The sequence below is a fragment of the Parus major genome, chromosome 15, assembly GCF_001522545.3.
Source record: "Parus major isolate Abel chromosome 15, Parus_major1.1, whole genome shotgun sequence".
NCBI classification, from domain to species: Eukaryota; Metazoa; Chordata; class Aves; order Passeriformes; family Paridae; genus Parus; species Parus major.
In genome coordinates, this window is record NC_031784.1 from 3,060,159 (window position 1) to 3,082,954 (window position 22,796).

The 22,796-nt window shown below is 40.2% G+C and overlaps 1 protein-coding gene across 3 annotated transcripts; it reads left to right on the top strand.

Annotated features, from left to right (window-relative positions):
* The first annotated feature begins 92 nt into the window (after nt 1-92).
* Nucleotides 93-19,460, top strand: BCL7A (BAF chromatin remodeling complex subunit BCL7A). 3 transcript variants are annotated; one of them, XM_015644289.3, is made up of 8 exons: nt 93-3,838; nt 5,607-5,653; nt 6,531-6,561; nt 7,388-7,469; nt 10,192-10,288; nt 12,126-12,293; nt 14,889-15,010; nt 15,815-19,460. In XM_015644289.3, the coding sequence occupies exons 2-8, from the start codon at nt 5,644-5,646 to the stop codon at nt 15,884-15,886; spliced, it is 582 nt and encodes a 193-aa protein (XP_015499775.1). In that variant the 5' UTR covers nt 93-3,838; nt 5,607-5,643; the 3' UTR covers nt 15,887-19,460. The 3 variants fall into 3 exon arrangements, with proteins under 3 accessions (XP_015499775.1, XP_015499777.1, XP_015499776.1); XM_015644290.3 differs by lacking the exon at nt 93-3,838 and having other exon boundaries at nt 3,861-5,653; XM_015644291.3 differs by lacking the exons at nt 5,607-5,653; nt 6,531-6,561 and having other exon boundaries at nt 94-3,838.
* Nucleotides 19,461-22,796: the final 3,336 nt, after the last annotated feature.

The following is a 22,796-nucleotide window of genomic DNA, read 5'->3' on the forward strand; positions in this document are numbered from 1 at the left end:
GGCCCGGGAGCCTCCCGCCGCCGGCCGCTACAAAGGGCCCGAGGAGCGGGCCCGGGGTGGCTCCGCCGCCCGCTCTTCTGGGTGGAAATAGTGCTCGGAGAAGTGTTCTGGAACAAAAAGAAAACATGCTAAGAATACCCCCGTGAAGCTCCCGAGAGTTTATTTTTTGTCTTTGCCTGATATGTGTTGGTTTCACCTCTCAAGTTCCCGGGGTTTGCGCGTAAAAGCGCAGCAAACCCGAGCGCGATCGTCTCCCACCGACGCTCCGGGAGAGATCGCGAAACTGCCCCTGGAACCTTTTCTTAAATCATTAAATTAAGGCTTATACCCCATGTGAAATAAGTCCCTTTTGTTAGGCCTTCAACGCGTTTTGGCATTTCCCCGCTTTTGTCTCTTTTTCCCTGCTTTTGTTAGAAAAACCCATATGAGGTGTTTAAACAATACAGTAAAGCGGTCGCCGCCGTGCTCTGCATGGTCGGTCCGAGGATTTGGGATGGCATGAAGAGCAGTGCCGCTGTGACTCAAGAGTGAATCTATCTTCCAGCAAGTTGTCTGACTGTTCAGCAGTCTCTGTGCATGTATCTTAAAATACTTTCTTTAAACATTGGAATCCACGGGGAAATCCCTTGCGTTATTGTTAGTGTGCATCACTCAGCTGGTTTGAAGCTTTGAAATCAAGGGGACACTTCTATTGTCCTCCTCAGCTAACGCTTTGTTTTCGTTAAAAAAAAGAGCAAAATACAGAATTGAACGTGTTCGTTATTAGGGTGAAATGGATTGTTAAGTTTTAAATGGCCTTGAGCACACGAATGGGCCCTTTGGCGTGAGCCAGACAAAGAATTGGGATGTGTGTCCAGTAACGCCGGGCACGGGATGGGGATTTCAAAGAATCCAGCCTTTGTGCAGGGAGCCAGAGCAGCCCCAGCTCCGCAGCTCGGGTGGTTTCAGGAACTCTCTTTTACTCGGGTGTTGTTTTTAAGTGCAGCTTGCTGACTGCTGGGCCGGCTTTGGAGGGTCAGAACAATGTGCAGCGGTGTGACAGGACTTTTGTTGCAGCCAGAGCGTGCTTGGATGTGTGGGACTGTTCTGTCTGTAGGTATTTCATTCATGAGCACAGCACGCTCCCTTTGAATCCTGGTTTGTGGAATTCAGAGAGGAGTAGAGACAGAAGCTTGGCCATTCAACAAAATACCTAATTTATTTATTTTTTTCTTGGCAAGGACTCTATGTCATCATGCCAGTTGCTATGGCTCATTCTGTAAAACAGAAATCTTATGGTATAAATAGATTTCTCTACATTTTAACCTTCATGTTAGACAACTTGCTTTAGCGGGTTCTTGTACAGTCATGCAGTTTTTCTGTTGATTATTGCCAGAAGTACTGATACGACTTTTTGTGCATGTACCTCACAAGTATTTACATAAAGCGATTCTCTTATTTTTAAAGGAATCATAATTTGATGGAGAATCTCATGGTTACCCCCCCACCTGCAGTCAAATACTGCGGGAAATTAGCTTGAGAGATCCTGTGTTTTGTGGTTTCAGTGTTTTGAGAGGACTTGGCTTGTTAAATTGAACTTTCCACACTAGCAATTCCTGCATCTTCAGAAGAGCCACATCGGCAATTTCCAAGTGTGCAGTTTCATTTGCATAATAGGAGCAATTTGTTGCCATCCACAGCTCTTCTGTGGAAATGCAGCCACTGAAAATTAAAATACCTTGCATCCAGCATTTCCTAGAACAGAGTTTTGTGAGATTTGTGTGCTCAGAGCAGTGTGTGCCAGGGATGGGCAGGGAGACAGACCGGGCTGTGAACTCTTCCGTGCCGATGGTGGCTTTATCCAGGGCAGTGTCCACCTGTGCAGGTGTGCAGCACCTTGCTGTGCTTGGTGTTCCTGAATCTCTGTGCTGCTTTGTCTGTGAAAGGCAGTTTCCATCAGGGCAGACTTTTTTCCTCAGAAAATCAGTGTTCTTGGACAGCCAGCTCTTGGATGCAGGTCCCCTGTCTTCCTGTCCGCTTGTGCGTGGCACTTCTTGTTATTGCTGGAACTTAGTAGTAAACAGTGAAGTTGTTACGTTTTTATCTTGAGATTACTGTAACCTTATCTCCTTTGTTTAAACCACGTTCATGAATGAGCATCTGTTTTGGAAAACACACAGCACGTGGCTTACAGAATACATGGTTGCCTTGTGTTTGCCTGGCAGAAATGTTAAATTTCCTCAGTAAGAGAACAGTTCTACTTTAACAGTACTTAAAATTCTTCTGTCAGTCTATTTTAAAAAATCCTCTGAGATTATTTTATCTCAATAAATGGTACAGGATTGGTTTTTTGTCTTTAAAGGTTGATGGGTACATGTAGATTCCAAGTGGGCTCTCAAGAAGAAAGGGGCAAAAACTATTGTGCCTTCAACCAGCATTAGAAAAATACTGAAGACAAACTTGGTTTTTGTCAGAGTCTGATTTATTAAATGAAGGAAAACACAGACATCTACGGGGACCAAGGAATGAGCAGGAGGAAAGCATAAATGGTAGGATGTCTTGGGAGGCACTGAAATAATTTGCATGGATATATAGTACTGCTGGACTTTAGGACAGCTGTGCAAACATGTAAGGATGGAGATCTGGAATACCTGGTGGGAATAGGTAACCCTGGCTTTAGAGAATGCACCTGGAATTGGGAGATCCTGCTGTGTTGCCTTGCCTTTGAATTGCAGTATTTCTCAGGAATTCTTTGACCTTTTTCTGACCCATCAAAGCCCTGATCTGTGGGTAGTGATAACACCTTAGGAAGAGGTGAACCTGGACAACTGGTGAAAGTACCTAGAGAAAGTTGAGGGGAAAAGTCCCCATGGGCTGTGTTACCTGGTGCCATTGGCTGGCATCGTGAGCTGTAGCTAGTTAGGATTTCTAGGCAGTGCTGCTGTTACTTTTCTGTTCAGTGTCTCCATTCAGACTTGCTAAAATGCTTTTGTGTGGTATGTAATGCTCTGAGATTGAGCTTCTGCAGGTTTTGCTGCTCATGCCTCCTTCTTCAAATAGGCTTTCTGAAAAGGAGTCATGACACAGAACTCCTTAACACGGAAAAAGGCTGTTTGCTACTCCCAGATCACCTCCCTGCTTTAGCCTGTCTGTGTTGGGTTTTCTCTTAAGACTGTAGTTCAAGTAGTGGCAGTTGAAGTAAAAATACCAAGTGTATGTGCAGTAGTGCACTGAAGTTCTGTAGTGGCCCAAACACACTGTTACCATCCTTGAATTATGATACCTTTCTTTTTTTCTGGTTTGTGACTATTTCTTTCTAAGCCAGGATATGCTCTCTGACTTCAGTGGGAGCTGAAGGTAGAGTTTTGGCATGTGGAAGCCATGGTTCTCTCTGCTGTCAGCAAGATGTTTGTGGCCACATGGAACCAGGCAGGGCTTGCTTTAAGCCATGTGTACATTACAGGGGTCTCCCTAAATGTGCACCAGAGAGAAGGTGTCTGTGACCACATGTCCTTGCCCAGTCACTCTGCATGGCATTTTATTGTATTTGCAGCCTGGTCAATAAACACCACGTGTGTTTGGGGCTCCTTCACGTTAGTCACTAGACAAACATCTAATCAGCAGTAGGCGTGCTCGGAAAAGCAAGCCTACGCTTCAAAAAAATCATTTTTTGTGCATCTGACAGCACTTTTTGTGTATAATAATGGCATATTCTTTCCCGTCCCCTTTCTCTTTTGCTTGATCCCACAGGGAGGTCATAATTCTGTGATTTTCACCAAACTCTGTTGCAATGCAAGTGAGTGTGATGTGATAAATTCAGCATTATGACGTCACTTCGTGATCACCAGCAGAAGATGGGGTATGTGGGAGCAAATCCGTGTGTAAACGCAGATCTCTGTGATGAATGATAGTCATGGGAAAAGGCCAGACAAGTGGGAAAGCCTTTCCTTGAGTGATATATTGGCAGTAAAGGCTTTCTGTGTCTCTGCCATCAAATGTTTCTGGCACTCGCTGCTGCTGCAGAAGCTGCCTTGACACTTTCTGTATAAGTGTAATATACACTGTTGTGTTTGCTCACCCGTATATTACTTTTATACGTGGAATCTGATGTTCATCTGTGGAGCTTTAGTGTTATTAAACAAAGTATAAATATATTTGAGAGTCTTGGGTTATTTAGAATGGGGAATTGAGTATATAATGATGTAAGTTCTGAGGTATTAGTATGCCTCAGGCATAAGCACTGAAGAAGTGTTGATACTAATGGTTACCCTTTGTACCCTTGGCTGTCCTTTAAATGCTGTGCAGATATAGTTCAGAATTTAAAAATGCTTTTACACAATTTCAGATAAATGTAAGGGTTTGTTTCTGTTGCACTGATTAGTTTCTGAATTTACTTTAACTAAAATGTTGAAGATACTTCTCAGTGTGTAAGATCAAAAGAAAAAATATTATTGTATATATTTCAGTTTTGCCATTTTCTGTTGTTGTTACTCCTGAGTCATTCATGGAGGAGCAGGAGAGCTTTGAAAACAGGCAAAACAGGTTTTTTTTATGTAAAACTGTGGAGTTTATCAGCTAGACGTGGACAGGTAAAGTTGATAATTGCCACATTTTTAGCCTGATACAGTGTCAGGTTGATGGTGTTCCATTAGCCATCTTTTCCAATCCAACAGTCAACACAGAGATCAACCTACAGAGAACAGCAGGGATGGTGCAATAACAGAAATTGCTCAGTCATCACTTATCAAATGTGGAACTGAGTGATGGGGGTGGAATTCTGCTCAGGATTTTGGGGTGGGTGGGTGCAGCAGACAGGAAAACAGGTGAAGAAATTATGTAAGGTTTCACAACAGACTGAGCACAAGAGTTCATGAGTTCCTCATTCCTATTCCAGCATTGGGCCAGTGAGGATTTTCTGTGATTTGTGCACCATTTCCCAAACTTGCTGCCATGGGCAGAATCAGTAAATTGTCAGTTCTCCCTAAGTGAAAAGGAAAGTCCCTGATCAGTGGGTTGGGATGTGCACAAAAGATTAAAAAGTGAGTGCTCAGAGTAGAAGTGGGTTTGGGGTTTTCCTTTCCTTGTTTGGATTTTAGGTTTTGTTTTGAGGTGGTAAGGCAGTAAGTATTACAGATAATATTCTAAGCTGAAATTGCAATAAGTGTCATAAACCTTGAAATTATTTTACCCTGTTGATCTTAAATGTCTGAAAGTCATTGCGTTTCTTTGTTAAAAAAATTGTGTTTGTGCTGCCAATGCTTTTATTAAGTTTTAGAGGAGGTTGTCTTCTTTTTTTCTTATTAATACTTTCATGGTCTTAAACTGTCAATACTGTAAATACTTACACATGTAAAATATTTGCATAATAGCACTGTGATGTTGGTTTTCTTTTTAGCCATAAGTGTTTGCAGGACTGGGATGTTGGTGTACTTCCATCACAAAATATTCTTATTCCCGTTGTTGTCTGAATTGATGTGTATTGAAATCAGTTAAAAAATCCCTAGAGCTGAGGGTTATCAGAAAATTGAAGTGGTACATAAGAAGCTCAGAAGAGTTAAAATGTCAGGGCTAACTTTAATACTAGAAGGGAAAAGTTACTAATATAGGTTTCCTCCTGTGTTCTACAGTCTGTCCAGTGAAGATGCTGTGTGAGGCTGCTTTGAGATGCTAACAGGTATCTTGAACTTTTGGTTTTCCAGTGCAGCATCTCTAAGTAATATTTTGCTGTAGGAAAAGACTAAAATCTTGCTTTTTTTAAAAAGCATTTATTCACCTCCCCCCACACCCAAAACAAAACCCTAGCTGGTTTAATTTCCATGATATCAAAGGTTTTCTTAAGTAGAAATAAATTTAGTTTGTCTTGTATCCTTAAAAAACCCCAAATTATATCATGATCATCTCTTCACAATTAAGTATGCTCTCATTATTGACATGCCCTCATCTCCACTGTCATTTTTATCGCATGTAGAGCTCCAAATTAGAGTGAAATTGGATTTTGACATACTTTAGCCACCTAGTGTACTCAAATGGCTGTGTCTAAACAGATTGAGGGAACACTGCTCCGTGAAGAGCCGTGGGAAAGAAATTAATTTGAAATAGTTTTGGACATCAATTAAAATACCGTTATAGACAGAGCCAAAATGTATCAAATAGTCATATATAGTTTAGTTTTGCTTTTATTCTTAATTAAACAGGAAAATGCCTCTTCTAAAGGGAAAATGTAAGATTGGCTTTAGTAGCTAAAATACTCAGGAGGATGTCTGTGACATTTGTACAGTGTGGCTGCTTTTGATTCTGGAGGCCCTTTCTAAAAATGGAGCTATCACATATATATAAATATATATATTTGAAGTCACATCCAGCTTCTCCCATCCTGCAAAGAACATTGTTTATTTTTTTAATCTATAACTGGATCCCAAATCTATTATTTAAATGTGTTTATGGGAAAAAAAAAAAAAAGCCTGAGATCTCATGCCAAATTAATTTCAGATGTTCCTGAATATTTAATGGAATCGGTCTTTGTTGTTAACTTTTAATCGATCCATTTGCAGAGCTGCATTGCAAACCCAGGAACCAGCAGTGGTAATCTGTGACCTGAAAACTGATCCCAGAAACGTGATGAAATTTCTCTGGCATTGTGGACCTTCTTTTAATCCCTGATGTGCAGAGCTCAAGGAATGCATCCCTCAGCCGAGCGCTCAGCATCCCTCTCCATCCCAGCCCTGGGACCCCCTGAGGCAGAGCCGCCCTGCAGCCACATTTCCTTCACCATTTGTCAGTGTCACCGTTCACGGCTGGCAGGGTCTGCACACAGAACCTGAGGTTGTGCTTTCCCCTCTCTGGTAGCCTTTCCCCAGAGCTGGGCTCTCCAGAGTCTGGATTTTTCACCACGGCACCTATGGTGAGGCTGTTGGTGCTACAGCTGGAATTGCAGAGCTGTCTGTCAGGGGTGTGGAGCCAGCATTAAATTGCCAGCAGCAAATTTCTGCCCCCCAAATAAACCTCAAATGGTCAAAATGCATCTAGATTTCTAATCCCATTAAACAGCTTCATGACAAAACACACTGGTCTGTCTAAACCCTCTTCTGCTGTCTAGAAACTTAAGTGAAAATTGTAGGCATTAAATCTGCATTTTCAATTGCTGTTCTTCTTAACTTTATCTTTAATCCAGATCTTATTACTGCTACTGCAGTTACTCACCCAGTCAAGTAACAGCCCTGAGAAATCTGGAGGTTAGCAGTGCTCTAGCAAGCTGTGAAATGCAAACAATTTGCACAATGCAGTGCTAAAGACGATGTAATAGAGATCATCCTACTTAATAGCCTGTTTAAATCCTTGACAACTTACAATAGTAGATCACTCTCTTCGGAATCTGAAGTTTAACTTCTCCTGCATTGTAATTTTGTAGGGAGAAGAAGTGGGTGACAGTTGGCGACACATCCCTAAGGATTTACAAATGGGTACCAGTAACAGAGCCTAAAGTGGATGATGTAAGTATCCTGCAGTATCTTGCTTTTTCCAGATGTAGATGCTCCTGTTTAGCAACAGTGGAAAGAAAATTTAGGCAAAGTCAAAAGAAATATTCTTTGATTTTCACTGAGCCTTTAAGCTAAGACTGGTGTGGGTCTTTTGAGCTCCAGGGAAATGTTGATTTTTACAGCAAGTGATGTTGATGGGTGAGTGTGTGACAGACTCCCTGGAGTCAACTGGGATCAGTTCTCAGATAATTGTTAAACATGCAGCTGAAACTGAGTTTGAAACCTTTCTCTAACTAACTGGGAGGCAGGGAGGGAAAGTTATGACATGGATTATTTTTCCCCTCTTTCTGCCTGGTGATTTAAAGAAAGTAGCTGATTTGGAACAGGGCAGAGAGTATATTTTATGTGTGCATCACTGCTGTTTTGCTCAAAAATAGCTGGAAAACACTGACATGAGTGTAGGAATATCCTGTGGTGCTGGGATCGCTTGTACTGAGATGTCCAGCCAAATAATACAGCAACATACGCTTCTGTTGTCATGTGTGTTTTCTTTTGATAAATGTTCTGTCTGTGCATCCTGTTTATGTTGTGTGCACTGTTTGTGTGGTGTAAAAATAAGTGTAAAAATCAAAAGTTGATAGGACTTACAAATAGGTTTTTAAAATGATTGTTGCTGTCATCTTAAAAATTATAATATTGTGATAAAGACAAAACTAACCCCTGATACACAGTAAATTAATGACACAATAGAAAACATATGCTAAGTGTGGTTTTCTTTTCTTGGGCTGTCACGTGCTTTTGCTTTACCTGAAATATGAGTGAAGGCTTATTTGGAAGAAAACTTCTGTATTAACAGATGTGTAAAATGGTGGTTTTTCAGACAAGAGAGTCATGACCTTGTCTTACACAGATTCCAAATGTAAGACATATTTTTTAAATTAGGATTGTTTTAACTGAGTTGGTTTCTTTCTGTGCTTTGCTTGTCCCACAGATTTCAGGGACTGTCAGAGTTGTGGTAAACCTCAGGGGTTCTTCCAGTTCAGCATCTCTCTGAAGTTACCCCTTGGGAATTGGGAAACCTGTCCATTCTTTCTAGCTGTCAAATGTTTGGTCTTGATTTCATTATTTCTAGTACATGGTGGAGGGAAATTGTGCTATCCATGTGAGAGGAAGTGCAGGGTTTAGGATATTTAGGTTCAGGGCTTCTGGCAGTTGTTTTTTCTCTGCTGTTCAGCTGTGCCTGCAGGATGGGTGCTGTGGGACTTGGAACCAGAATTTCTAAGTGAGCTTCTGGAGGAATTTTCAAGGTCACTGCTACCCAAAGTCAGGTTCTCTATTATGAAGAGTGGGTTTATATAATGGTTTCTATGTGCAGAGTTTAATTGTGTTTTTTAAGCTATCATCTCTAGGTTGAGGCTCCAGAGTTGCTGAAATTGGGACACTTGTTTAAGACCAGTTACACTGGTGTCCTACAGTCAGGTTCTTTTTATTCCAAGTAGAGGCTGTTGTACAGCTGCAGTTGTTGCAGGCTTGATGTTGGCAAGGTTTCTGTCCTGTTGCTCTGGAAGTTCTCACAAATAACACAAGCACGTATATTTTAACAATAAATACCAGGTAGGGACAATTTCGTCTATTAAATTTTGTTGTGAACATCCTTTTATATCTGATTTCATCCACTCTGAAGGACCAGGCAGTATATTTGCTTTTCACTAAAATAAGACAGTGGTACCTCCTCTATTTCAAATGGAGGTTGTCTTTGATTTTGGTGAACAGAAATTAAATTATTTCCCCTCTCACATGTTGCTCCTTAGACACTTCAATGTTTCCCTGCACTACAGTTAGCTTGGCTCTTCCTCCTCCTGGTTGTGGAAGGCTGTTCTGGAACCTCACCATTTTGATGGTTAAACCTTTTTAAAAGACACCTGTCAGCTCAAACTGCTCACAGTCACTTTCAGTATTTCTTTTGTGGCAAAAAATGTCCTTTTTACCTTTAAAAAACAACAAAACCAAACCTGGGGGAGATCATGACCCTTCTGACCTTTTGTTTTGCAAAACTAAAGAAGTCCATGTGCTCTCACTTCCTGTTTCATGCATCAGAGAGTAAGATCTGGATTCTCTAAGCAAAAATACAGTTTAGAAATAAGCTTAATAATCTGTTTAAAATAGAGAGAAAAGTCCCTCCAGATATCACATGTTGAATTTCTTCTGCAGTCTTAGCTAATATCTGATTGTGCTTCAGTTCCTTCCCTCGTCAGAGGACAGTCTCTGTCCAAAAGGGTGGGCTGGGAGCATTCTTCCTGGAATCAGGCTTTTAATTGTCTCCTCAGCAGGCAGGATCTCCAAAAGCAGTGCAGCTGGCTCTTTTTCCTGTGAGACTGATTACGTCACCTCCTAATTGCAAATGCTGCATCCCTTAGCAGGCCCAGATTCCCCACGTGATGGATGCCACGGTCCCTTCCTTTGTTTTCACCCTTGTGGGCTGGGAGCAGGTTGGGACCTACAGCTCACGCAGGGTTGTCGTGCTTGTGCTCTTTGGTTTAGGTCAATCTGATTTTTTTTAATTAATCTTTCAGTTTTACTGAAGAAACAGCATTGGTTATGGAGAAGGAGGAGGTTTCACTTGAGATTGTGAGCTATTCTTACAGAAGTGATGAGTGGGGAGGGTTTTACAAGCAATGTGGATTTCTCTGCATGGCCATAGTCTCATTTGTGTGTGGTGCCTTTTGTTTTTCAGAAAAATAAGAGTAAGAAAAAGGGCAAAGATGAAAAATGTGGCTCTGAAGTGACCACTCCAGAGAACAGCTCCTCCCCAGGGATGATGGACATGCATGGTGAGTGGGAGAAGGTCAGACCCAGTTCCCCTCTTACTCTGCTGTCAACCAGCAACCTCAGATTCTCCACTGCTCTGATGTATGGACTTGAATCAAAATGAAAAACACCATTAGATACCCACTTGGTGCCTTGGACTTCTCTTCTGTGGATGTATTCACAGTTTTTTAAATGCCATTTATATTTGGGCTATGAGTGTAAGGGAAAAAAATTGTTAGTGGAGCTAAATATGAAAATAAAATTAGAAATATCTATCATTCAAAGCACTGCACTCAGGTGGAGTAATACCTCAACAGTTTGCTGCTTGAAGAACCAAAAATTCCCCAAAGCCTCAGTGGGACCTACTAGAATTTAGGCAGGTTTTGTACTTATTAACTCTTACTGATTAAGGTCAAGAGAATTCTGCAAGAGCCAAGAAAGTGAGCTCTGGTTCTGTGGTGCCTTCCTTCTGCTGCAGCTTGATGAAATTAACTGCTCAAGAAAACATTTTTTTGTTTGCCAGTCAGGCACTATGAGGTCAATTTTATTTCACTTTAATTTTTTTTAAATGTGACTTTTGAGTGTTAGCCTGGTGTTTATTACAGAGCAGCTTGCACAGCTCAGCTCTGCTTTAGGTTTTTACCTTCTGGGTGTTTGGATAACAATTATGGCTGAGAACACAGCACTGTTTGAGCTGATAAGGGAGGATCACTTTTTAGTGGGTTGTAAATTTTTAATTTCAGCTTTATTTGCATTTGTGTTGCCTCATGGTTGCTTTTTGCAGTGCTGACAGCAAGTGTGGTCTTCCAGTTAAAGGAAGGAGCCAGGGTTTTGCAGATATGGATTTGTTTTTCATCTGTTTCAAACCTTTTTAACTTTTGCCTTGGTCAGATCATTTAATTTTTTTAAGTCTTGATTCTCCCACCCGTAAGGTGAATGTACTGCTGGCTTTTTTATCACTTATCACCTGTATTTTTAACTGTACAATTTCACACTGTACAATTCTGTGATAAACTTAATCTGAACTGACTTCAGGCTGCTCTGGAGAGAGGTGGTCCCAGCAGCAGCTCTGTGTTCCTGAAGTCCTTTGGATGTAATGATTGTACAGACACAGAGGGAGGTGGATTGACTTGTATTCTAGTAATTTAATTCATAATATTTTGCAGGGTTAGTTTTCTTCAGGGAGCAGGAACTTCCCTCTTGGTTATCTGGGGATGTTAGTCTGGCTTAAAGGAAGTTGCACCCCAGTGCTATCCCTAAAATAACAGCTGAGCTACTTAAACCACTATCACAGGGAGAGGGCACAGGCAGAATATTTCCTGTTAACTACAGATCTGTGCTGCAGAAGATTACTGTGATCCAAGTCTTTGAGGGCTAGAGAATATTCTGGACAATTATCACTTAGAAACTGTTGATATTGGGACTGGATGTTACATTTCACCTTGAAAGGGTTTTGGGGTTGGTATTTTTGACCTTCAGGACTCGATTCAAAAATACCTGCTTATCTGAACATTGGAGTGATGGGTATTTGTAAATCTGCAGCATGAACTTACTTAGCCATGTGTTACATGAGACTGCCACTTTGGTTGATCTGGTTTACTCATATTACAAAATTCTGGGTTCTTTTGCATCAGATCTGATTAAAACACTCTTTGTTTTAATGTATAGAATTAGTTAGAATTAGATTTTTATTAACAGCTTAAAAACTCTTTAGGCTGGTGTGTAAAAAGGTTGGATGTGGAGTCTAAATTATTGGACTGGATCCCTAACGAGCTAAATTATATCATGTGTTATCAGGGAATAATAAGCTTTGTATTTTGCCAAATCAGACTTTGTTGGTTTTCACTCTTGTGTTCACAGATGACAATAGCAACCAGAGTTCAATAGCTGATGCTTCCCCAATAAAACAGGAAAACAGCAGTAATTCCAGTCCAGCACCAGAGCAGAACTTGGCAACACAAGCAGATGGCACTGAAGTCAAGTCTGACGAAACTCAGGCAGAGGCAAAGGAGCAGCCTGGTTCAGAAGGTGAGCTGGGAGGGCCATTTGAAAGCCAAACAAAAAAAGTTGTCCTTTAGTGTGTTATTTATTTCCTTACCCACTTTAAAAAATAGAAAATAACAAATTGAAAGAGATGGTTTCTGAATTCTTGGCATTTATGTGAAAATGGGCCACAATTTCTCTGACCTACTGATGATCTTTTATACAACTGGAAAGGTCACACTGACATTCAGGGGTCTTTTCAGAGAGAAACAAACAAAATACTGGTTTATTGTTCTCAAATCTCAGTCTTGAAAGAAAAAATAATATAAAATCATCTTTGAAATGGCTGCTACCATGTAATCACACAAATCCTGGAAGGTATTGGTTTTGTAGACCTCTGGAAGTTTATGCCCTAGTGTGACAATAAAATAGAGGTAAGATACTTTGAAATTACTTTTTTAACTGTGTAAGCTATAATGCAAGTCTTCTTTTCTCTTAACCCTGCTAGCTACTTATTCAAAAGTTAGCTCTGACTTTTGTCCTAATTTTCTAAAAGCATTACAGGATTCTGTTGCAGTTGTGGACAGATTAAATATACATGTGGGTTAAGGGATTGTTCTGAACCTTACTCTTTAAATGATATTTTTGATAATTGAAACATGTTCTGTATTAATATTCTTGGAAAGATAACTTTCTTTATCCTATTATAACAGATAAAAGATGTCCTTAACACCATTCTAACGATTTGGTTGTGGAATTCTTCCCATACCAAAGCAATTAAATTATGACCTCCTGATTTAGTTCTTCACTCAGTATATCCACTGAGCAATTTAAATTTAGAACTTTTATCTTGGGAATACCAGAGTGCTTAAATATGTTAAGTGTTGTCATTGTTAACTGGGGTTAAAATTTGACAACAGAACCATCAACAAATTGGAATAAATTAGAGCACCATTTCCTTCAAAAAGTATTTCCTTTTGCATATTTGGCCACAGTAAACAGTAAGGATTTACTTCTTGTTCTGATATTGTCTGAACCTGTTTATGTGAAGCTGCTACATAGCATGCATGTTCCCCTGGTTAAATTTAGGTTCAGGGAAAATCATACCAAGTCCTCTGGATTAGTTCCAGAGCCAGTTACTGTAAAATGAAAGGGAGATAAATAGCAAAAAATACCTGTTATTAATGTGGGGTTTTTTTTCAGTTGGTTAAATGCTGTATTAAACCATTTATTAAACATTTATCTACCTCGTGATCAGTCAGAGTGCTGCAATTGGGACATTATTCAGCTGGACAGGGTTAATGACCTTGCTTGTCTGTCTCATGTTACTCCACTGAAATCAGGGAGGTTCCTGTAAGCCACTTTGTGTGGTCAGAAATGCTTAATGAGGAATTCTTAAATAAAGCAGGTGGATTGAAAGCATTCTGCTGTGTGAACAAGTCCTGCAGGCATTGGAATAGCTTGAGCCTTGGTGGTTTAAGGTGTGGATCCCCTTGCCCAAAGGTCAGGAACAGGCTGAGTGTTTCATCAGGAGCAGCTGGAAGAGAACAATGATGATGAGCTGGGGCTGGCTTTGTCACGGAGAGGTGGGCACACATCTGAGTGCTCCTCAGCACAGTGGGGGCTGAAACAGACAGCAAAAATAAAAACCCAGGTTTCTTTGGACCCTTGGGACTTGTTTCTTTATCGACATGAAGATGCTTTTCTGGTGAGACATGGACAGGAAGAGGATTCTGTCTGAGTTTGCTGATTGTGATCTTTGAGATGCTCATGATGAGCATCACTTTGTCTTGAATTCAGAAATGCTTGTGATGCTTTTTATACAGTACACCACAAAAATATTCATAATTAACTGGTTATAGCATCTTCATTAACCAAAGCTGTCCAACAATTTTGTTCAGTCTTGCATTTCTCTTGATATGGAATAAATTCATATAATCTTTGGGTCAGGGATCTAGGAATACATTTTACATACCCCTGTCCCCTGTTTAAGTAGACAGTAGTAGTAGTGCTTTAACCTTGAGTCTTCTGTAAGTTTTGGTTTGAGAGAGAGCAGGGTTTAAACCAACAAAAAAACCCCCAAAACCCAGTGAAAGCTGGAAGTAACAGTTAAATTAGGCTGGAGGAGTTTTTCATGCCTTTCCACCAGAATTAAAAATTTGGTGGTTATAAGCTAGTTAGCTGAATTTCTAAGTTCTATCTCAAATGTAGTATCAAGCAAAAAAAGGGATTTTAAATATATGGCTGAATTTTGATTCAGGTAACTTTATTCTCTCTGCTTAAATCTTTAGATCCATTAATTGTAACAATTTTTTTTTGCTTCTGGTTTGAAGGAATTTTGCTAAGGGCTTGGATATCCTGTTTGAGGCTGTGCAGGATCTTGGCTCCCTCTAGGGTCTGATCCCAGGGTCTGTGCTCCAGCAGCAGGAAGGAAAAGCTCAGGCAGCAGCTAAGTTGTGATCCTGGAGTTTGATCTTAATTCATCATATTAATACACTTGTTATGTGTGTTTTCATTAATGGTTACAATGTGGATGAAATTGATGTGTTGGGGATGTTGCTGATGGGAAGACATCCTGGAAAGCTCCTGCTGAAAGCTTTCATTTGTTTGTTTAAAATTATTTCTATCCATTCATTTCAGATACCTCTGATGAACAGAATTCACAGTCTTCAATGGAAAATTCCATGAATAGTTCAGAGAAAGCAGAAATTCAGTCCTCTGGAGAAAATGATTTAATTACAGAGGCATCTAAAAACTCTCAGGTAACTTTAAGTGCGATAGTCTGATTGCATGGATCTTGGAAAAGTTTATTTTTACTTAAAAGCAAATATAAGGAGGACAGTTGTGTATTTCCACTAATTTCCAAAGTGAGGACAGTAAAGCAGCTGTAGAGTATTAAAATTTGTGGTCCAGGTGACTGGCTGCTTGAATCTCACAGAACTGGAGCAGTAAACCAGATTGGTCTGATGGATTTCTTAGTTTCTTAAACCAGACTATGTTTTTAAGTGAATATTAACATTTTACATTAATAAATTGCTTGGAACAAACCTACTGGACCCTTTGAGGACCATTCAGAAGTAAAACACCTTCTATAAAGGTAAACACTTACGGCAGTTAGGAGAGTTCATTTGTGGATGTTTGGGTGTTTACTCAGGGAAACACTGAAAGATTCTGGGTGGGTGGGAGGAAGAAATTATCCTTGCAGTTGTGCCCTTGTCAGGGCAGGACAAGTCCAGATCCTCAGGCAGAGCCCTGCTCCTCCTGGTTTTCCTGTGGGTCCTCAGTTCCAGTGCACCCTCCATCGAGGCTGTTCCCTGGAATATTCACTGTGGGTTTTAGCCTGGAACTAGAATTTTGCCCTTTGTAGATGACAAGAAGTGCAAAGATGTTGAGGTAAGATGTAAGCAGATTTAAGGCAGCACTGGGACATGTTTGGCATCCAGGGATGCTTAGTCTGGGACACGTCACACGCTGGGGAATTTGTTGGTGCTGTTTGTTTGATGTTTATGGTGCCTGAACTTCAGTGCAATGATAACGTGGCTGTTTTTCTTTTCCCCCTCATTAAGGACTCTGAAGGAGTGCCACCTTCTAAAAAGATGAAAGTAGAGGCTTCCCAACAAAATGTTGAAGAGATTTAGACTATAGATTTTTCTGGTCAGTTTTTATGTAAGGTACATCAGTGGGCTTAATTATAGAACAACCTTACTTAAGCATCTTCTCTTGGATGAGGACAGAACTCCTAACTTTTCAAGTTACCAAGCAAAAATCCAAGAAAGCCTAACAAAGGTTTAACTTCTCAGACACTGAAAACTTTTTCCTGTGAAACAAACATTGAGAACTTTTAAGTTACTGTCTCTGAAATGGTTGGAGTAAACAACTCAGGAGGGGTCTACGCACTGTTTCTAAAGTCAAAATTACAATTATGTTGCTGCTGTATTTTTTTTTTTCATTTCTCTATTTAACATTGTAAGATATTTAAGGATGGTACAGGTCAGGTATTAGCTTTCATGTGAAGTTCATTGTTCTGGCGTGACGTCTGCTTTTGTTTTGTGCCTTGTGTTCTGAAAACAGTGCTAACTTTTAAAAGTTGTTTTGCAACTGTCTCCTTTGCAAAGTGGCCTATGTTTGCATAATGCCATGTAGTAAGGCTTTTTTTTTTTTTTCCTTTTTTTTTGGTTGGGGTTTTTGTTTCATTTTTAAGTTTTAAATCCCTGGTGCTTAAATTTTTAAACAACTACAAATCAGGAAGCCATTTTCACTCTTGGAGTCCAAGGAGAAAAAGGAGCTTGATACTTTATTTTAGCAGCTATAGTGGAGATCTTTTATTGAATGCATGGCATTCGCAACTGTAAATTTGGTCTTCTAAATACTTAACTTCATCAGAAGTTAACATGATCTGTTTACCATTTATAGTCCAGATCTGAATAGATATTATAACACAGGCACTTAAAATACTTACGTATTAGGTCCAGATCTCTGTACTGGGTACAACTTGCTTTACAGAAAAGTTCCACTATGTACATAAATAGGATCAAAGGGATTGATGCACAGTGAGTTTATTTTCAATTGGTCTTTTTTGATATCATGTTTTCACTGAACTGGATTTCATTGTACTGTTTCATTATGAGATGTTTACTTCTATGTTCCAGGAAAATACTGTATTGGGGAGGGGGTTCCTTATTCTCTTTCAGCAAGTCTTGTAAATAAGCCTTGTTGTTTCCATAGTCCAGTTCCTAACTCCAGCTAGGAATGTTCCTGCTCTCTTCCAATTAACGTTGAAGTGTGCTTATGCTAACTAAACTAACGGAAAGGCACAAGGTAGGTGCAGCTCCCCTCAAATTCCTGGCGAGCAGAAGTGTGGAACCCATCTGCATCAGGTCACGAGGGTCTGGTCTTCCAGTGAGGCTTTGTACTTCCAGGGAATAAACACCCGGTGTCGGTGGAACCGCTGATCTCCCGCTTCCATGCACACACACACACACACACCCATCCACGTGTCCATCCGTGCTGCTGGATCGGGGCCTTGCTCTGTCTTCTCCTGGAGTGGGAGATGGAACTTGGGATTTAAAATACGATCTCACAGCTCTGGAAATGGTTGCGTGTAGTTTGTAAGCTGAAAAACTGTAAATACTTTTTTAGATGAAAAAAAAAAAAGAAATTGCTTCCAGTTGATAATGTTTTTTCATGAATTAGGTCTTCTTGAAGCTTATTTAGGTCTGAATTCTCCAATAGTGAAAATGGCTTGCACTTAGACTACTGCATTACGTTTGCAATTACCACTTTATTAGGAAAAATAATGAGGAACTGGGGGGAGGGAAAAGGGGAGGGAGGAGTGGGGAGCCAATACTGACCTTCCATAAGATGTTTGTAGGATTGAACCTCAAATAAACCTATGACACTCAACTTTTCCTTTATGTTGAAATAAAACATTTTGGATTTTAACTGAATAAAATTTGATTGCAAATCATTCATGAAAACAGCGTGCTCCCTAATAAGATTTTGGGATTTCTGGTCTGATCATGAAGTCCATTAACATTCTGAAAATAAGGAAATGAGGAGCCAAAAAGTGAATTTGCACAATATATGCAATGAAACGGTAGAATTCTCTCTTGAATTGTGTGTATGCCTAAAATGTGGATAACTGGTCCATGACAATTGATTTGTATGTATATTACATTCAGATTTAAGTGATATTTTGTGAGAAGTTCTATTGATATATTAAATGGGCAAATCTAGAAAGATTCAAACTTCTAAATATTTTTGATTTATTAACTTTTCGTTATTCTTAATGCTAAAACAAAACAAATTGATGCCACCTTTGACAAGTAGTCATGTTTACTAATCCCTCTCTTCAGGTGCATCGCAGCAAGTTTTTAATTTTCATTTTGTAGATGTTTCCAAGGGAGTAAATAGACTTTTCATTTAGGAACTAATTCCTGTACTTTAGGAAGAAATAAAATATATAAATAGCACTAAAAATACCTCAAATTTTTCATTAGATAGAAGCATTTATTGGCATTATTGACATCAACAGGTTTAATTATAAACTTCCTTTTCTCTCCTGTGGCTTCTGCTCAGAACTGTTCATTGTTCTGTGGCTAATGAGACAAGGCATCATAACCATCTTCCTAGAGGCTTTATTTCTGAGGTAGAAATCCTTTATTTACAGCTTCTACAGAATGCATTCAGATCTTTTATTTTAACCAGAGATTCTAGTGACAACAGACAACTGAACAAGCAGATAGATTTGGGTTCCTTAGACCTGTTATTGTCAGTCTCTGATGGAAGAGACTTTGACATTATCTGGTATGAAGAAATCCAAAATAGTGTATAAGACTGTTATTAGTCTTTCTTTGAAGTGCCTGATAACATTTATGGGCCAACGGATGTGATTGAACACATTTTAATGCCAGAAAGTACAGATGGGACCAAACCAGAACTTGGAATTCAAATCCACCTGAGGTTTGAAACCAGATCTAAATCCAGCTTTCTTTGGCTTGGACCTATCTCTACCCAAAACTTGTTTTATGAACTCACTGTAAAAGGGTTTATTGAAAGCATTGAGAGGTGGAGCAGGAGGAGAGATGTAATTTTTTTCAAGATGACTGAAAGTTCTCATACAGCTGATGTTTTAGAAATAGTGCAAATATCAAGAAGTGCTTCCTTGCTACAATGCTGAATGTTGGAGCTTCAGTTACAAATAAATAAATAAAAAAAAAAATTAACAAAAAAATATTAAAAAGGAAAAAAAAAAGAAACTAGAAGCAAGCAAGTAATTTAGCTGAGTTTGTGGAACACGTGGGAAGGCCTTCCGGATAATCGATTTACTCAGCCAAACATTTTATAGCAGAACTATTCCTTGGAATTTTTATGCTTGGGAAAGTAGTTGTTAAACATTCCAAAAAGTGCTGGCACTTACAAAACAACAACAAAAAAAATAATCAACAAGGCAGTATAAAATATCGGTTTTGGGTGGCTATCTTCATACATAAACATTGTCATGTTTTGGAATGTTCTTTATATCTAAGGGCCTGTTAGAAGGTGTAAAGAATTTTGTTTTCTTCAATACCTAATCGTTTTCCATCTTATGATTTGTGTGTGTGTGTGTTGTACAGCAGTATAATTTTTCACTTATTTATTCCATCGGTAGTTATGGTTTGTACAATGTACAATGGTTTCATTTCAAAATAAAATCAAAAATCACAACATGAATGCTGTGTGAATAATTTTTATCAAGAAACTTAATATCAGTTTGGGGTTTTTTTGTTTTGTTTTTTTTTTTAATTTACAATAAATTTCTCTTTTTATAAATGGTGTTTTTAAATGTGCATTCTCTGGTGTTGTCTCGTTTGGTAACGTGTAAAATGATCCACCTTTGAGCAGTCCAAAGGTGTCTTGATAATTGTGTGGTGGGGCAGGGGCAGGTGGTGGTTGTAAGAACAACAAACAGATATGGCCAATATAATTAAAGCAATCTGCAGAATAATTTGGTAATTTAAGATAATTCATTTACCAAATTCCTTGTTTGGTGCTCGGTTCATGTGTTGTGGTAACTTAAATTGGAGGGGTGGGGAAGGCAGAGTGCAGAAACGTGCTTCAGTTTGGAAAGGAGATCGAGTTTGATGCTTGCAAGAGTAAAACTCTTGAAGAGTTTTGGAAAGATTGTTTACATTCAAGACGGATATAAAGTGTCCAGCTTATTTTTAGTGTTCTGTGTGCTCTGTCCCAAGGTGGCCTGCAGTTCCACAGGCTGGAACAGCTCTGCTGGCTCTGGCTCCCAGCGAGGCGAGCCTCAGCCTGCTCCCACCTTGGCTCTGTTGCCTCCCTCACATTTACTGGGGTGCTCCTGACATTTTCACCAGCCCCTTAAACTCACTATCCTGGAAAGGAAACTATGTTTTAGTTTGGTTTTTTTCCTTCTCCAGATTAGTGAATTAAACCAGGAGACGCGTATCAAGGAATTCCATACAGGGTGGAACTGGAGAGAGAGGAAAGGACAAGTAGAAGCAAGGTTGTAACTCAAGATGGGTCCCAGAAAGAAAGGCCTCTGAACAGGTAAGGCTTGTGCCAGGGAGTGAGCAGTAGCAGCCTGGAGCAGGGCATGGCTGGAGGTTTTCCCTGTGGTTTCCTGGGAGCAGGATGGGCACAGAGCCCTGGCAGAGTGGGGCACGCTGGGCTGGACTCCTGCGCTCAGCCCCGGCCCAGGCTGTGGGTGATTCCCTGAGCTCTTTCCCTCATCAGTATGGAAATGCTTATCTTCCTGTCTGTAGATTTGGGAGGATAATCTCACCACTAAGTGGTGTGGAATACACTGTGGGCATTAAACAGCTTGGATGGCTTTGTTCACAGTGTGTATTACAGTCAAATTCTTCCTGTGCTAAAAGCCAATTTCAGGGAATTGATGTTCCTTGAAGGATCATCAGAAGCTGGTGGCCTGTGTTTCACCTTGCACTGTGGATTGATGAAAAACATGAAGAAAAGACACACTCAAAAGATGCTGTGGCCTCTTGGTGTTTCCCTGTGCCTCCTTGCTGTGGAGCAGGAGAGGATCACTGGCAGTCTTGAACTGTTACTGATCACCTAAATGCTCATCTTAAAGAGCAAACCAAGAGGTCTGTCTCCAAAATAAGTGGATTTATTTTAAGGGATGCCCCTTTCCTTTCATCTGGCAGAGGAGAAATACCCTGAACTTGTCTTGTAGCTTAAAGCTGCTGCCCTTTCTTTAAGTTATGGAGTACTCCTAACTCTTCCTAGAAAATTGCACTGCTACCTAATGATTTTATTTTAACAGGTTACCCATCTTTTCCTGCAGGAGGAAACACTGGCTTGCTTTGAATTTAGTGAGGTCAGTCCATGCTGTTGCCATGGAAATACTTTATACAGTGCTGCTACTGATGTGATTTTTTTAGCTCAGGTTTAGTTCTTAACAAACTACATGGAAGACTTTTAATAGGTATTGTTAAATTGTGAATGTTTTGAAATGTTTTAATTTTTTTCTTAGTTAAAATATTCTCAGAAAGTTTTGCTGGGAGGCAGCATTTTTTTTCTTTTTTTTTTTTTTTTAAGCAAATGTTAATATAGACTAGCAATAACCGGTTTTGAAACTAAATACAACTGGCCTTTTCTTCACAATTTAAGTCATTTATGATGCTGACTAAGAGCTGAATGCTAGTTTTGGTTTTTAAAGATCTGAGACATCTCTCACATGATGTGATCATTCCTTACTGTTGCTTTCATGTGTGGAGAAGTGTTTGACCTACCACTCCTCCCCTAAACACAGGGATCAGCCTTGATTCCATGCTAATGGGGAATGTCAGATCATTGCATGGGCGTAATTGGGATATTGCAGGGATGCCTCTTCTCTCCTTGCCCAAGACTTGCTCTCAATCTTTTAAGTCTCCCTTGATCTTATTTCTGGTTTTACACACCAGAAAAAGTAGCATTTGGCTATTTAATGTTTGGAAGCTTTTTCCCTCCTGAGGGTGGCTATGTAGAAGTGCCTGTTTTTTAATTTTAAGTGTGAGGTCCTAAAACTGAAATAATATATGCAATTTAGTATAAATCTTTGGAATGTGTGTCCTAGGATCCGGCTGCTCTCCTGGTCATGCAGATTTGCACTGCAGGGCAAATTTGAGATCTTTTCTCTCGACTTTGTGTACACATACATATGTGTATGGGGTTTTGTGCTGTAGGATGGTGCTCTCTCCCCATACCAGTCCTGTTGCCATGTTTTTATGTTAATTTACAGGATCCATTGCTTCCTTTATGCTTTTGAGAAGGATTAAATCTGACCTTCACTTTCCTTGGAACAACTGTGGTTCCTTCACTTTCCTTTTTATGTGCTACTGAGCAGGTACTGGGTTAGGTGTGAGCCACCAGCCTGGCAGCAGGCTGTCCTGACCTTTCTGTGACTGTGCTGGTCTCCAGCTTCTCTGGCTGCCCTGGCTTCTTGCAGACTGCTTCTGGAAAATAATAAGCAATTTAGTGTATTAACGACAATTAAATTATTGCTAGCGGAAACGCTCTGTCAACATTCTTCAGCCATTTCTGGGCTGTCCTCTACATCTCGTGTTTCTCACAGCTCCCTTAAGTTTGGGAATGTTTTCCATAATCGTTAGAGCTGGAAGGGACCTCTGGAGATCGCCTGGGTCCAAGCCCCGTGCCCAGGCAAGGTCACCTGGAGCAGGTGACACAGGAACGCATCCAGGTGTGTTTGAAATGTCTCCACAGAGGGAGAATCCACGGCCTCTCTGGGCAGTGCCAGTGCTCTGCCACCCTCAACGTAAAGGAGTTGTTCCTCGTGTTGAGGCAGAACATTTCGTGCTTTAGTTTGGGTTTTAAAAAAAATAAAAATTGTCCTGCTGGATGGAAGCCCTGCTGGATCATTTAAACCAGCCATCCTCAGAAGGAGCGGGGACATTCTTAGCACAGGGCAGCAGCGCCTTCCCCTTTCTTTTTCCAGTGATTCTGGCGGAACCTGGGGGTGTGTGTCGCCCGTTGTCCCCATCCCGGCGGGGGCAGGGCTGTGGCGGGGCCGCTCCGTCGCCT